Below are 15,890 nucleotides of genomic sequence, written 5' to 3' on the forward strand. Positions count from 1 at the left end.
GTTTTTGATGTGGTGACAGGAGAAATATAAAATAATAAAACCACAGTAAATATGTTAAAGAACGTTATGCTGGGACCAAGGCTGCTCGGCAACACAGTTCAGTCACAACTCAAAAGGACAGTATGGCTGTTACTACCAACTCTGAATGAATTATATTACATTTACAGTTTCCTAAAACACATGTAGGTCTAAACCTCATGTTCAGTCTCATATGGAGCCAATAAACACTTCTGTTTAAAAAAAATATATTTTTTCATTCTCAAGATATGTCCCATACATTACCAATAGAGTGAAAATTGGTAGAATCGTGTTTTTAGTGGAGTTTCCCGACCGTAATATAACACCGCTGCCTCAATAATCCCCAAACATAAACTTTATCTCCTCTGAATTAAAAACCATGACAGTGTGCATAACAATCCTGACCCAAATCCTAACTCCGTAATGGAAATGTAAAACCTCTCAAAAGCCTTAAACCACGAGAGCCTCTTTAATGCACACATTCTAATATCTTTAATATCTTTTATACAGTCTATACTGTACTTTCCTGACATATTTTCATTTAGCTATACTGAACTCTGCCTATTAAGCCCAACACAGCTTTAATTTCCCGGACAAGGTTCTATATTATTCCTCTAAGTCTTGACCCACAAACCTTTTCTTTACCCTTTGGCCTTTTGACCGATCCAATGATGCTCCAGCTCAAAGACTGGATAATCTGACTGTCACTGTGGCAAAACATGGTCAAAAAAAAGACCAAACCTAAACCCCAACATGGAGCAAAGCTTAACATCATGTATGTTGGGAAAAAAGCCTTGAACAACCTGCGATGAGTGAAAGACATAAACCGACATCCTCTCTCTGCAGCACTTTGTGTGGAGAAAGCTTTCTCATCGAGATTAGCTCCTCACGAACCCACAGCGTCCTCTGACAACAGATCAAATGATGCCGACATCTACGATGAAACACTCACACCGCTTTAGATTTATTTCAAATGGGAGGCGATATGAGATATAAACCGCTTTGTGGTGCCTCGCTGAGAGCAATAACAGTCGCCTTGGGTTTACTGCTGACTCAATAAAGTAATACAAGACAGACAGGACTTTGACTGTCTGGTAGGGTTGGTATGGTGATGCTAGAAACAGCGAAAGGAGCTGTGGCGGTCGGGTCACGGATGAACGTTGGCAGCCAGCGCTGGGCTTTGGTGAGCATGCATGTATATGAAAGTATAAGGGAATACTGCTGATAATACTGTGAGACAACATGTGATTAATAACACAGTAAAACCATCATAGTGTGACCGAGCATCTTGGGTTCGTGTATGAGGGCACTTATCAACTAGTAATAAGTGGAGTCGGGAGAACAGACATCTTGTTCAGCCCACAGCTACTCTCTTTATTTTTGTTCCCCCCTTTCGACCAGAGGCGGGAGTTGCCCCTTCTCTACGGCAGCCCTCAAGGGACATATCTTCAACACCAAAACGACAAAACATGAGACAGTCTGTTACAACAGTGTGAAATAAAGTTTTACTGACGATCACCATAGTCAGTAACAATATGTGATGGGGAGATCTGCGTTGATGCTTTCTAGTCAGCGATCCCTGATGACAGTAAAATCAGCTGCTGTAGCGCTGGTACCGTTAGCAGCACCGGAGCTAACAGCTAACGGACGGAGGTTCCACTCAGTTACATTATGATGCGTTCAGGCTCTGTTCGGAAAAAAATATTTATATTTGAGACAGGTGAATTATAACGTCATCATGAATAAATCCAGTTGTTTGAAGGAGATGTTCTCACAGCAACATAAAGTAGATATTAGAGATGAATTATGTTATATTTAACTTCCTAACACTAACTCTAAGCAGATTATAATACATAATTATAACTACTAAGGACAAGATTTATTTTAATCTGTAAAAATACAATCTTATACAATCAAATAGTTTGACTTGTGTGTCTTTATGTAAATAACCCGTATAGATGACTATAACAAGGAAGTAAAAAGGTAACATTTAGAATATTTGATGGTTTACACTGAATTAAGAGCAGATGAAATGATTTTCAGAACGGTGGTGAAAACAAGGAATAGTCTGAAGCCTTTTATACCAGCTGCTACAACAACACAAAACAACAGAAAGCTAAATGTATAATTGGTGATTGGGGCGTCTCTAAAAGTTATAATTGCTGCCTTTTTTTCTTTTGTGCTGATTCCATCCGTGACTCTAAACCACGATACGATCCAAACCGTGAGTGTCATGAGTGTGTGTCATGCAGTTGTGCTGGAAGTAGAATGCAGCCGGCAGGAATGTTACCTGTGGGTGCGGAGGACGGGTGGAGCACCAAAGGGGAAGTGGACAGCGAGGTCAGGACGGTGGCAGCCATCACCTCTTTATCAGCATGACCTGAGGGCTTCCTGCAAAACACACACAAGTATATCAGGTCAACACGGCTCGTCTCCACACTTCAAGCTGGAACTCATTGAAACTCCAGCGATATTTTGCAAAACAGTTTGTTGTTTTGAATGAGTAATGGAACATTATTTGTGGAAAGAAAACGTCTTGTCCCCCAGAGAAAACTACAAATCTCTGAAGTCCCCAAAAACATCAACAGTGAAGTTAGAAGACATTTTGGACGCTGCCCCGAGGCTCCAGACTGCGACATAAAGAGACAAAAAAAGTTTTTAATAGTGTTAATAAATCACGGCTGAGAAACTAACATTGTTCTCACACCTGATGACCCCGTAGACACGCCTTCACTTTACATCTTGTGTATGTTTTTTACTTTCCACCACCGGGAAAAAAAGAAGAGAAAAAATGTGTTGGTGCAAGCAACTCAGGAAGTTGGTGTTGGAGCCCTGCAGCAAACAAATACAACAAAAGAGAATACATGACCATATGTACAGTAAGTCTTGAGTAAATGTGTGTGTGTATACATGAGGATGTAATGGAAAGCCTCGAGAGTGAAAAGGGTTTTATGTTGTTTGTTTTCTGCACAGTAAGCAGGCTTAGAGAGCCTGTTCCTCCCTTCCTGTCCAGTACACCCCCTACTGAGCGGTCCAACCTCAGCCTAAACCTTATTCATACTGCAGCACACACACACACACAGTGCACGTTTGCAAACACATGCACAGTAAGGATGTGCTTTGGCCAATAAATAAAAAAAAGTGACAAAACAACAGTAATTTGTGTCGTCCTGCATTAAAGCAAAACCGGTTCTCTGCTCCTCGCACACTTATTCTCTTCATCTCCGATCCTGCTGTCATTGAAAGCAAAACACAGGGAAACGTATTTAAGGCAGGGCCGAGATCTCACCCGCACGAAAAAAGGATCGAAAATCTCATGAAAAATCGAAAAGAGAGCGAGCCGTCCGAGCCGATACAGCGAGGTGAACTCATGTCCACTATGTGCAGCTTTGTGCAATAAAAACATGCAAATCCAAATGCTGTGAAATGTTAACATACGAACACACACACACACACATGAACACAGATGCAAAAACAAAACACACACACAGAGATCCACATGGTCTGCAGCTTTAAGAGGTCCCTGTCCCGCCCCCAGACTTCTCCACTACACAACCAGAGTAAACTGGTTTGAGGCATTCTCTCAGCCAAGCCCTCAGTCCTGGCAGAGCTCCACTCGGAGTCTCAGAGCGCACGCACACACACGCACGTACTCGACGCACAAAAACTTCACTCCGGAGTCCAAAACACCAGCAAAAGTATGCTGTGATTTTAGAATGCGTGCGTGTACCTGCTCACACACCCACTCGCTGAAGTGACTTCATTTTGCAGACACAAGAAGAAAAACTTTTCAGCTCCCACGCTGGTGAGAATGTGCCGGACAGGAAGCAAACACATCTCAGAGGAATGCAACAGACACGAAGGAATCTGAACACGACGCGGGGATGTCCGCGCACAAAAAGCTGCTGGTTTTACTCCCCGACATCTCAGATTATGAGTGTATCCGAGTGTGTGTGTGTGTGTGTGTGTGTGTGTGCGCGCGCGCTCTGAATACAAGGCGGGCAGTCGACAAAACAACACAATTATAATAAATACCAACATGGAGAGAATCAAAGTAAGCTAAAGAATAATATCCACAGCACAGCTACAACATTACCAGAGGAGAGGCGGGTAAACATGCACCACACACACGCACACACAGCCTGGATGAGAGATAAAGAGATAACGAGATTAGCCGTGTCCTGTTTCAGTCATTAGTCTTGTTTTCAGCGCTGAACGGCCGAGCAGGGACACACTTCTGATTTATGGGCCTCGGTCTCGTCCTTAATAACATTTTGCTGTTTTAAAAAAGTTGTTGCAGACATGGACAACATTAGACAAATTGACTATTTTGCCTGCTGGTGATGTCAAAAAGTGTACTGATAGCAAACCACTGACAGTGATGCAAGTCTGTTTTTGGTCTTTGTGTGTGTGTGTGTGTGTGTGTGCGTGCGTGTGTGTGTGTGTGTTAGTGAAACCCTCCATAATTGTATCTAAAACACAAACAAATACGCAGACAAAATTGAAATGTTTTTCATTAAATCAACTTTCTTTATTGAGTGTAACTCATCTGCCACGTCAACACAAACACAGAGACACCGGCTTGTTAAATACTCTGTTGGACTTCACAGCGCTCTGGAGTTATTGCACATTTTTTGGATCACACGAGTCGGAAAACAATCCCACGCAGCCAAACAATGAAATCTAATTCTACAAATCCTATAACACAAATACCGATCTTTATCTGACACTGTGCACAAATAACCGGCTTTCAACTGGCTTTGAGTGAGAACAGAAATTACATCTTATTTATCTAGATTATCCGGTAAGTGTGTTATTATGATTTTAGTTATAGATGTGCAAATCTTATTTTGAAAAAAACTCATAGCTGACGAATCCTGTCGCCCCCTGAGGGGACCACTAGATACCAGAGATGATCCAAACTGATATCCCTTTTTCCCTCTCTCACACACACACACACACACACACACACACACACCAGACCCCATTAATACCCTTAGTACCCCCCCTCACACACACACCCACTCTGATTTCCTGACATTTTCCTTCCTGTTTCCCAGCAGAAGCATGACAATCCACCGCAGTTTCACTACATCTGGTGCGAGTTGTTGTGTGCGTCTGTGTTCGTGCGTGTTAAGCAATAAAAAAGTGTGTTTTTAACCTGGGGGGGCACAATTGCCGGTTGACTGTTACTCACGCTGACGACGGTGGAGCTGTAATCTTCTGCTGCCATCATTCTGACTTTAATATGAATGTTTACACCACGTTAGGAGCAGATGGCCGCCACATTCTGCCATCATAAAACCAGAATGCGAGGATAACAGAGCCTGCAGACTCTCCCAACGGTACTCTCTCTAGACCCAACTTCTCTGAAACAAACACGGAGCCATTAAAAGTGCACTGACGCATCAGTAAATCTGTCTTCTTACGAGAGGCTTTATTCTGGAGCAAGTCAGACCTCTGTTTAGAGCCCAGAAAGGGAAGAGATCGCTGTCAACAATGTCGGGCTGTGTGTGTGTGTGTGTGTGTTTTGTTTACAGGAGCCTTTCAGTCCAACCACGGTGCGTTTAGAGCGTGCACTCAATTTAATGATGCCATCCTCCACGGATGAACGCGTGCAGGCACACACACGCACACACACACTGAGGTATTTCATGTAAAGTAGTGACACCATTCATACTCCGTCACTGACAGACGTGTGTTTTTATGAGCCAGGTACTTCGCCTTTAACCCCGTTTACTGTACCTGCATGTGTGTGTGCGTGCGTGTGGATGCCTCGGATTGGAGCGTGCAATAACAAAATAATACACTCATTCTCTCTCACGCCCACGCACAAACACACACACACAAACACACACACACACACACACACAAACCGCTCCCTCTTACCTTCCTTCCTCCCTCAACTTCTATTGGTTCTTGGTTGAGCCAAGAACCATCCCATCTGGCAGCGGCTCAGCACATGGGCCGGCTAAAGTCAACAAGCCAGGCCCAGGCACATAGAGAGGGAGGGAGGGAGAGACTACTTTGAGCCAAGACACAAGTTGCAACAACAAGCTCGGAGGGAAGAAAAAAGAGCGGAGGAAGAGGCCAAGCGTGTGTGTATCTGTGTAGTGTGTGTGTGTGAAGCTCTGTAGATGACCATCGTTTCATCCGAGGTGACAGATCAGGTCAGATACAGCGAGTCAGAATCGCACCTGTAGATGGGTTCGGTTGGTTCGGTTCAAGATGCATTGTTGCATTTTAGTTCCTGTTCACACTTTTTACAAACAAACCAAGAGGAGTAAACATGGAGGTCTACAGACTGACAGGTGACTCATCATCATCATCCTCATCAGGACCCACGTGGGGGGGAAATCAGATTCCTTCCAAATCCTTTTTGCAAAGCTCACTAAGAAATAACTTATGAAGAATAGTAGAATGCTAATTGCTCACCTGTTGTGATGGATAAAGGTAGAGACAGGACTGTACACGAAGAGAAGAGACGTGCATACGTGTTGATTTACATGCACGACCATGAATACAGATCAATGAGATCGCTTGCTGAACAGATTTCACGATACACAGATGGATTTATTAGTTAGTTAAGCTTCAGAAAATCATGCTAAAGTCACATTCCTTTGCTTTCACGCCAGAAACGAACCGCACTAACAGCAAACGGACCCGAGTCAGTTTTATGTTTTTATGGTTTGAAAAAGCACCATTAGTTTGTTTTTATACTTTATATTGCCTTTATTGGTTTTAAGTTTTACTGATAAGTTCGATGCAAATTACATTTTTGTGTTTTGCAAACAACAGAGCGAATAAGGACAAAAACAAATCTAGAAATAATTGGCAGAGGATTAAAAACAAAAGTTAAAGGCTTTGAAGTTTCTTGAAAAAGATTCATTGATGTGGCGTATCCAAAAAACACACGAGGAGACTTAAAGGTTCAGACCATAGAAATAAAATATGATTTCTTATTTTCATGCTTCAGACTGCAGGATGACGTTAAAGGTGAACTCATCAATTAGTTAGACGGAAAACGTCCAACAGTGTAGATTTTCACACCGTCATGTCCGAAGGGGGCATTTGGGCTTTGATACTGCAGATGGTGATATGATGCACACACACACACACACACACACATCCAGTATGATGGTGGGCTCTCTGCTGTTGTTGGGGAGACGACTATATTTAACACATCTAACCTCTGCTCTAGTTACCAGTACAAATCCCCAGGATCCCGCCTGGTTTACAGCGCACATTACAAGCCCACTTAAGGTCCGGGCCAACTGCCAGCAAACACACAATAACAATGCAAACAGACACACAGACACACATATTGACGTATTGAACACTTGTTTTTTCGTTATTCTGCCTAACCGTATCTAATGTCTCCCTCCCCACCTGTTTGGCACAACCAAGACCGAGTTTACCAGAACTGGACTCCCCCCCCCCCCCCCCCTTTACACAGAGCTGTTGCTGTCTGTGGACCTTTTGCAACAACCAAGTCTAACAGAGAGTGATTGTTCCATTCTCAAAAGCCCAATATAACAACACACTATGGAGGTCTATCTTGTTTACCAAGAAAAATAAAGTGTGTGTGTGTGTGTCACACAGACTGCTTGGAAGAAACCAGTTTTAGAAGGTCAAGAGAAAAAGAGGAAGAGCGCGTGGACCGGGGGGGCAGAATCAGCGGATTTCATTGTTTTGTAGTCGGCTGACCACAAGGCATGTCCGGTTTGAATCACGGTGATTCAGAGCTGTGCAGGGTTCAGTGTGGTAGATGATGTGTTTTTCGCTGAGGGTTTGAGCGCTGCCAACAATAATCTCTGGAGAGGAAGAACGCAGCTGTGTTTGCCTCAGACTGGCATGAAGACTGGCATATGACCGCGGCAGTCGAAAACAGTCCGAAAAACTCCAAATACGTGTCAACAAAATGAGTCGTGATACGACGACACATTCAGAGAACGCTGAGCGAGTTGATTTTTTATCTCTCTCTGGAAAAAACAAACAAACGCACCCAGAGACGGAGATACCAACACCAAAAAAAGCAATGTTTCCAGTCATGGTGTAAAGTTTTCCTCTGGCAAAGCTTTTCATTTATTAGTCTCTAAAGAAACACATATGTTCACGTCGCTCATCCTCACACACACACACATGGAGGGAGAGAATGTGAGGAGGGCCGACAGAGAAAGGCGTGTGAATAACAGCAGCGTTGTTAAACAGCCATTGTTTTCAGGCTCAAGGGATCCAGGCTGGAAAGGCTGTGCACTCTTTACGTAGATGAGCCTGTGTTCAAAAAACATAAACAATGCAGAGAATGGCATGATGGCGTCAAACTGGTTCTTCCTGAGTAATGAGGTGACGTAGCGACAACCGAGTTAATCCGAAGCGACCGGGCTGGTGTTGGTGATCGTCTGCTGCCTCGTCCATATCTGCTATTAATAGAACAGCCATTCCCCCCGACTCCACTGCATTACATAATCTCCCCCCCCTCTCTCACGTTGCTGCTCGCTCTGCAGGCAGAAGGTCGTGATTGGCTGAAAGCAGTCAACCCCCCCCCCCAACACACACACACACACACACACACACACACACACATGTGTTAACAGCTGTGTGACCCCCCCCTCCCCCACACTTCTGTCTCACTCGTTTTGTACTTGTGTATTATTATTGTACAAATACATGTTATGTAAATACACAATAAATACAAATATATTGATGTAGAAGGATGAAGTCCCGCCCCTTTCTGGTGCACCACCACGGGACCTTATTACAGAAAAAACACATGTACGATAGTCAACAGCGAGAGAAATAATTATATGAATTGTGCAACAAACACATGATGTTTGTCAATTTAAAAGATAAGTTTGCACGTCAAGAAAGATGTATTTGTTGAATTATAAGACTGTGAAAATGCGTATTTAGAAAGACGTCACACACATGTTGCCCCTTCTCTTAAGTGCCCAGGCTCTGTCAGACAGGAGCCGGGTCTACTTTAATGTGGGCTGTGACTGTATTGGTCATTCAGTCCCGGGACAAAAAAGCACTCTCTTTCTGTCGCTTGATCCTCGAATGCAATCTGCGGCCTCAGGGGCCACGCGCAAACAACCACGAGCTTTGTTCTGAGGAGATAATGGAGGATCGACACACAGCGAAAGAGACGGCTCCTTCTGTGGTGTCTGACTCCCCACGTCTGCATTACATCAGCTCAACTACTAACACGCGGATTCCACTTTAACTGTACACGTGCAGTACAGTGAACAGGAGAAAGAGTCAAGATCAGAGCCGTGTGATGCTCGTTTCTTTTCTCAGGGAGAAAATGTTGACAAAGCACAGGCAATTAACTGGCTGACGACAGAGCAGACCGTGACGCGCTACCCGACACGCACGCAAACAGCCAGACATGAGGATGTATTAGGTCTTCACCACACAGGCCAGTCTGCTGGCAAACACCGTCGGTGTGAATATGGGATAATAGATAATAGATAGGTGGGCACACACACAGTCAAGCCCCATAAAACCCTTCAACACGTAAAGATAAGTTGCATCTGTTAGCTTATAATAGAGCTTAATATCTCGATGACGACACTGAAACAATACAACGGCTAAAGCCTGAAAGGAAAAGTTATGGAATATCAGATGACAGAACATGGAACTTAAAATGATCAATTAAATATGTATACATAAAATACATATACAAACTGATGTCCCCTATGCTTGAGTTTATGTCTATTCTTTGATATTTAACTTACATTTACAGCCACATTAAAGAGCGTTTTAAACTTTTTCTTTTTTCATAAAACAGCGCCCCCACCGAAGCATCAGCTACATTCAGGCGGAGAGTGGTACTGCAGCACAAGAGACCGCGGGAGGTTTCCAAAACAAAAACCCATAAAATGATAATAAATTCAGATGAAGTTCTGTGAGAAGCTGCTGTAATCAGGACGACACCACAGCAACTGTGTCAAAGGGGTGTTTGTGGAGAGTCTGTCACTGAGGAACACAGTTTCCCCCTGGGGATGAATAAAGTATCCGTCTATAATAATTCAAAAAGTGCTCTTTGGTGGATTGTGTGTTTGCCAAATTACAGGAGATGCTTGGACAGATTCAGAAAGAATGTTGTATATAAATATATCTGTAGATTTGGTCTGTTATTTGTTATTTCAAAGTTCTGCTGATACAAACACGAGTCTGACTTCACCGTTTCTTCTACCTCTGGTGCATTCAATACTGAACACCGCACATGTTCACGGCTGACAACTGCACTTGCAGTAGCTTACTTTACTACCCCGCCGTCACTTCAGGCTACACAACCAGATTAACTTGTAGCTATAGCAACTTCTGTCAGTCCTCTCCAATAACAGCGTTGTTGCTGGGGGAATGCTGGGCAGCCTCTCCTGAACAGAGGCCTTCGATTCTCTCTTTCTTCTTTTCTCCCCTCCTCTACTGAGGACAGCAAACAGGATAAGCCCTTCTGCCTGAAAACACTGCTTCCTTATCAAAACACCTGTCCTTTTTCATTTGAGTCATGAGTTGATGCAGCGAGTTAGAGAAGTCGGCCTGAAAAACCTGTTTATTCCCGGACGACATCCGTTTTAAAATCATATTTTCACATAATCTAAATAATCCAGAAGCACTAGAATCATAAAGACATGTCGTCTCCTGAGCCTTCAGATCAAATCGAGCAGGAAAAGTTTATTCTGCATGTCGTCAACACAGACTTTCAGAAGTTAAACTACAGAAACAAATCACAAGATATCTTGAAACTTGGATTAAAATAGACGAGAGCCCTCAACGGTTCTCGTTCTCTTATTACGTTCCTCATTCTTCACTTCCCACTCCGGCTCTTCACATTTGCCCTCCTGCCTTCACAAGCCAGAGCAGGCCTTCGCTCGGTTTCCTGTGTTTAAAGCGAAAGCAAACCAACGCTATTCCATAAACCACCCAGCTCTACTTTCTCCCACGAAGCCACATATCTGCTCCAACTAGTAAAATAAGCTGATCGCTATCTCTTTTTAAAAAGACAATATACATGCAAATTCATCTTCTTTGGAACCGTTAGATTCAATTACACAGTTTAACGTTAACATCACAGTGAGAAGTAAAGTTCACATGGTGGTGGTGAGTATGTCTATGATATCATGATGTGGGCCGAGTCCTTACTGTGAGGAACCTTTAACTGGTTCTGAACCAGTCTCAGTGTAGTCCTGATCCTCTACATGACCTCCATCAGTAAAGAGACCATCAGAGAGAAGATGGTCTGTTTCTATAGAGTTATTCTTGATGCTCGTCATCGGGGCCACCGGGTCGGATTCTGGTGAAACCAGATGAAATCATGCAGGTTCACCAGAAACTGCTTCAGCTCAGACTCCAGCAGAGACCGGTCCACCGTGGACAGACCCAGATCCTCCAGCAGAGACCGGTCCACAGGACAGACCCTGGACCTGCGCTGGAGGGAGGAGGAGAGCTCAGCTCCTGGCAGCAGCAGCGTCTCCTCCTCCTCCTCCTCCTGCAGGAGCAGAGCTTCTCCTCTCTGGGAGACAACACCGACACCACGCTGCTGGAGACCCAGGACGTATTGCTGGACCCGCTGGAGGGAAGGGAGGCACGGGAGAACCAGAACCAGGACTGAGAGGGGTCAGACTGTCAGACCCTGCTGCGGTATAACAAGAGGTTTTCTAAATGGAGTCTGGTGCTGGGAAACACTTCCACTTTCGTCAACAGGGACCACCAAAACCCACACTATCAGACTATACTGGATACTGACTATTACAGCAACAAAAAAGAGCCAAAAACCACATCGTTAAAAATGCAAGTCTCCCGGTGGACTTTCTGGCTCTGTGCCAGCAAAAGCCGCTCACCTCTTTCCAAATTGTCAGTGTTTCAACCTCCTACAGGAGAAGGCTGTGACACTATGTGGAATAAGCAAATGACGACGGCCGTTCTGTCACCCGGAAATGCCGACAACGGGTAGTTAACAAGACAAATGGAGGCAATTAGAGCTGATTATGGAAACAGCAGGTAGATGATGAGCCTCCATGAGACATCGGAGGGGATGTGAAACCTCGACTGAGAGTGTGTTCTGACTGTTTACAAACATGTTGAAATGGCAGAGCTTCACAAAAACGGGGTTGGAAGCGACTGGCCGGTCTCCCTGTGACACGTCAAACTAGGCCAAACGCCGGGCGATGGTCCGATCTCCTTCTCCTGAAGAGACAAACAGACAGATGGGAGAGCCTGCCAGACACAGCGAGCAGCCCGGCCCTGGGGAAGGCATGCCGTGAGTGACTCAAGTGTTTTTCTGTCAAACTGTTCAGGTCCCTCTACAGCCAAGTCTCTTCACACAAATGCTGACTTAGGGATCAAACTATAAAGCAAGGAATCTCTGTCTGTCTATTTGAACCGCCCATCTGATCTACTTCATGGTGGGCGTGTTGCTTGGAGTCCCTCGGAGAGCTTCGTTTGAATTTGGTGCAATTCGGACACGTGACACTTTCTGTATAAATAAGCTTTGAGTAAACAAGCGAAGAGATCTCTGTGCAGCAGTGGGGGCGGAGCTTCAGGTCTCTTTTTCTTTTCTTTTTCATGAGTGAACAGTCGAACTTAGTGGTACAAAGTTTCTGATCTTAATTCATCTTAAACATCAGCAGGTAGAAAGCAGCTAATTAGGGCGGCAACAGTTAGTCAAGCAGGTTTAAAGGTTGACTCATATATTAGTTGGACAGCGGACAGGAGCCTCGTGCTAAGCTACCGAGGCTTATGACGGATCCAGCTTCAGGAATACCAACATACCACTACGCCTCATTCATTCACACACACACACAGACACACATACCAGGCATGCAGACATGCACGTACTTGGCACCGTAAGGCCCTTTTCGGTGCGTCAACATTCAGTAGTAAATCTGGTCAAATGTAAAAGGAGCAGAAGTGAAACCAGAGATAGAAACAGCTGCTCAGTAAAAAATTATGTGTAACCCTCCCTGCTCCCCTTATACTTTCTGTTTAACCTCTTTGTTCTTAATCACAGCTTTAAAAAGGACGATATCGTACAAGACAAGCCATATATTAATAGGACTTTAATGATTACTTTATAGAAAAATACAAAAAAAAAAGACAGTTATACGGTGTTAAACTTAAGACAGAAGGGGCCACTGTAGATCCAAAATAAGACCACCAATAGAAAAGGCATGGATTCACTCTTTAGGGAACACGTTTACGAGTGATTTCTTCATGTGGATGTCACATGACTGATCGCAAACAGAGCATGTAGTGATGAATCGATAAAAAGAAAAATTGAAATATGGATGAAGCACTTTTTTTTATGACGGACTATCTAGATCGGGCAATTTCCAAATCTGAAGAATGTAGGACAGCGAGCTCTGATCTCTTGATGCTACACCAGCTGACGCTGAATCATGTTAAATTTAGTGGTTTTATCCTTGAAGTTGCCTTTTCCCTTCCCTCTCTCTCTCTTTCTCTTTGTCTCTCTCTCTTTGTCTTCCCTGCCCTTGTTCTTCCATCTTTCTCCCTCGTCATGTAATTACAATGGACAAAACACAGTGTGAACGCAAGCTGGTGTATAAATTGAGACCATGGTGTTGATTCATTGGGCAGATCAAACAAGAGCCAGGGAAACAAATGCTGCTCGACAAGAGACCAGAGATCAGCCTTGTCCTCTGCATGAATCACAACAACAAAGCTCATGTCTATTATATACCAACACATCAACAAGAAACAAAAATACACTTTCCATCTTGGATGAGAATAAAGAAGAAGAGTGGGAAAGACCAGTTCCCTGGAACAGCTGTAAGAGTGTTTGGACAGCCTCGTACCTCCACTGAGATTAAGATGGGAATACTTTCTACCTCTCCTCAGGCTCCTTTAAACTCTATTTCACAACCATACACACAAGGTTAAAGACGTTCCAATATATTTTTAACAGACCAATTTAAAACCAAAATAAACGATGCCGGACCAATTCCAATTAAACTTTTCGTTTAAGCTCTTCGTTTATTTTAAACTAGGAAAGCCGTGCAAATAAAACGTCTTTACATGGTGGAAAGCAAATACAGCAAATGACATATTTTCTGGGCTTCATTTATGAATTTCAACCACTTTCCTCAGTCTGTTTAAAAAGGTGCTGAATAAGAGATTTGGGAGTATTTCTATTGCCTCTCAACGGCTCTCAATATTGCGACGACTGAGCCGTTGGCTCACAGCTAACAGCGCTAACAGTGCAAACAATGGCAAAACTGCTGACGGAGCTAACAGGGTTTACTTGAGTCCTCTTCAAGGAGCCGGCCGCCATGTTTCTACAGAAGCCTAGCATGGACAAACCAAACACTGGCTCTAGATAGGGGCCATTTCGCATTTGAATGTTTTTGCTCTTAGTTCGATAAGTCTCATTGTTGTGATCTGACGGCAGACAAATAAATAGCAGACATCGCTCCTCTAATGCTCTGACTCCCGTTTGTTGCACCTTTAAGGACCTGCGGATACCACGCACGAGGTTTAGCTGACAAAACAAATCAACCTTTATCTTTATGAACAAGGTCATAGTTCAAGCTAATGGGTGAAAAAACAAGCACCGTGTACATAGAGCCAAAGGCTGTCAACCTCCTCCTCTCTCGTTCTCTGTATTACTCCTCAAAGTGGGCTCATGAATACCAGATATTTACAATCTGTCGCCCGCAGTATGTAATTGTGTGTGCGTACAGATCGAGACGACGTATGTGTAAATATTGCAAGCTGACTCAGCAGAGTTCAAGCCAATACGTTGACGCATGCTGAAATGTCCAGGAGGTGGGAGCAGGACGACGTCACGAGCAGATCTGTGTTAAGTGAAATCTGACCTGTGTGTGTGTGTGTGTACGTGTGTGTGTGTACGTGTGTGTGTGTGTGTGTGTGTGTGTACGTGAGAGAGGAAAGGAAAAAAGGATTTCAAAATAAAAAAGGCACAAATCCGATCACTCGTAGATCTGCTTGATTAATTGTCTTGCCCTCATTTGGTTGGAGGACGTGAGGATGAGTCATTATCCCGGCCCACACGGCTCTGTTGTTGTGGCCGTGCATGTCCACACACACACACACACACACACACACACACCCACACACACACACACACAGTAGAGGGTTTCTAGGGGTTCCTATGAGGAACTGGGCCCGCCTGGGTCCAGCCTACCGTTTTATAATTGACTATTCAGGCTGAATCTTTGAAACGTGTTCGATCTAAAGCGGCCGTTTATTCTATGCAGCGCTTTGGGCTTCTTTTCCGTTTAATAGTCAAAGCTCACATTGCTTAACTGCGTCAACACAAAAGCCAGAAGTTCAGCGCGGCAGTCTTCCATGACTAAACCAAAAGACGAGGCTCGTCGGTAATCCTTTAATGACAAGAGCGATCACGACGTCTGACGCTCCTCAGGATGGAGTCACAAACCTCAGCACTGTGATTGTTTCTGTTGTGTTTTCACATACTGACAGTGAGGTAGACTCTGTGTTTCATGGGTTACTGACACAGCAATGGGTTAGAGAAGAGCATGTGCTCTCACAATTATAAACATATTAAGTACATAAAACTAAATATTTACGGGGAAGAAAAAAAAGCAGTCTGAATGAGGGAAGTATTTCCTAACAGAGAGAGAAAACTAAAAGAGGAAGCATATTCAACGACACGCTGAGCACTAATTCGAGACATTAAAATGTATGTAGACCCGCTCAGCGCTGCATAATCTGAAGCGTTGGGCGTTTCCCAGACTTCTCTCTGTTTGCAGACTGAATTTCACTGCTTGTCATCAGCAACCTGGGATGACTTATGATAAGAGTTGCGCAAGACTCTGTGTGTGTGTGTGTGTGTGTGTGTGTGTGTGTGTGTGTGTGTGTGT

At 44.0% G+C, this 15,890-nt stretch overlaps 1 protein-coding gene across 2 annotated transcripts in view; it reads right to left on the minus strand.

Moving 5' to 3' along the window:
- slc2a4rg (SLC2A4 regulator) overlaps nt 1-15,890 on the minus strand; it is a 40,185-nt gene that overhangs the window by 15,085 nt on the left and 9,210 nt on the right. For both annotated transcript variants that reach the window (XM_031845426.1, XM_031845425.1), the window contains exon 3: nt 2,309-2,409. In XM_031845426.1, the coding sequence (XP_031701286.1) occupies nt 2,309-2,409 (101 nt within the window). The remainder of the gene's footprint in view (nt 1-2,308; nt 2,410-15,890) is intronic.

The sequence above is a fragment of the Anarrhichthys ocellatus genome, unplaced genomic scaffold, assembly GCF_004355925.1.
Source record: "Anarrhichthys ocellatus isolate YVR2014 unplaced genomic scaffold, GSC_Weel_1.0 scaffold5, whole genome shotgun sequence".
NCBI classification, from domain to species: domain Eukaryota; kingdom Metazoa; phylum Chordata; class Actinopteri; order Perciformes; family Anarhichadidae; genus Anarrhichthys; species Anarrhichthys ocellatus.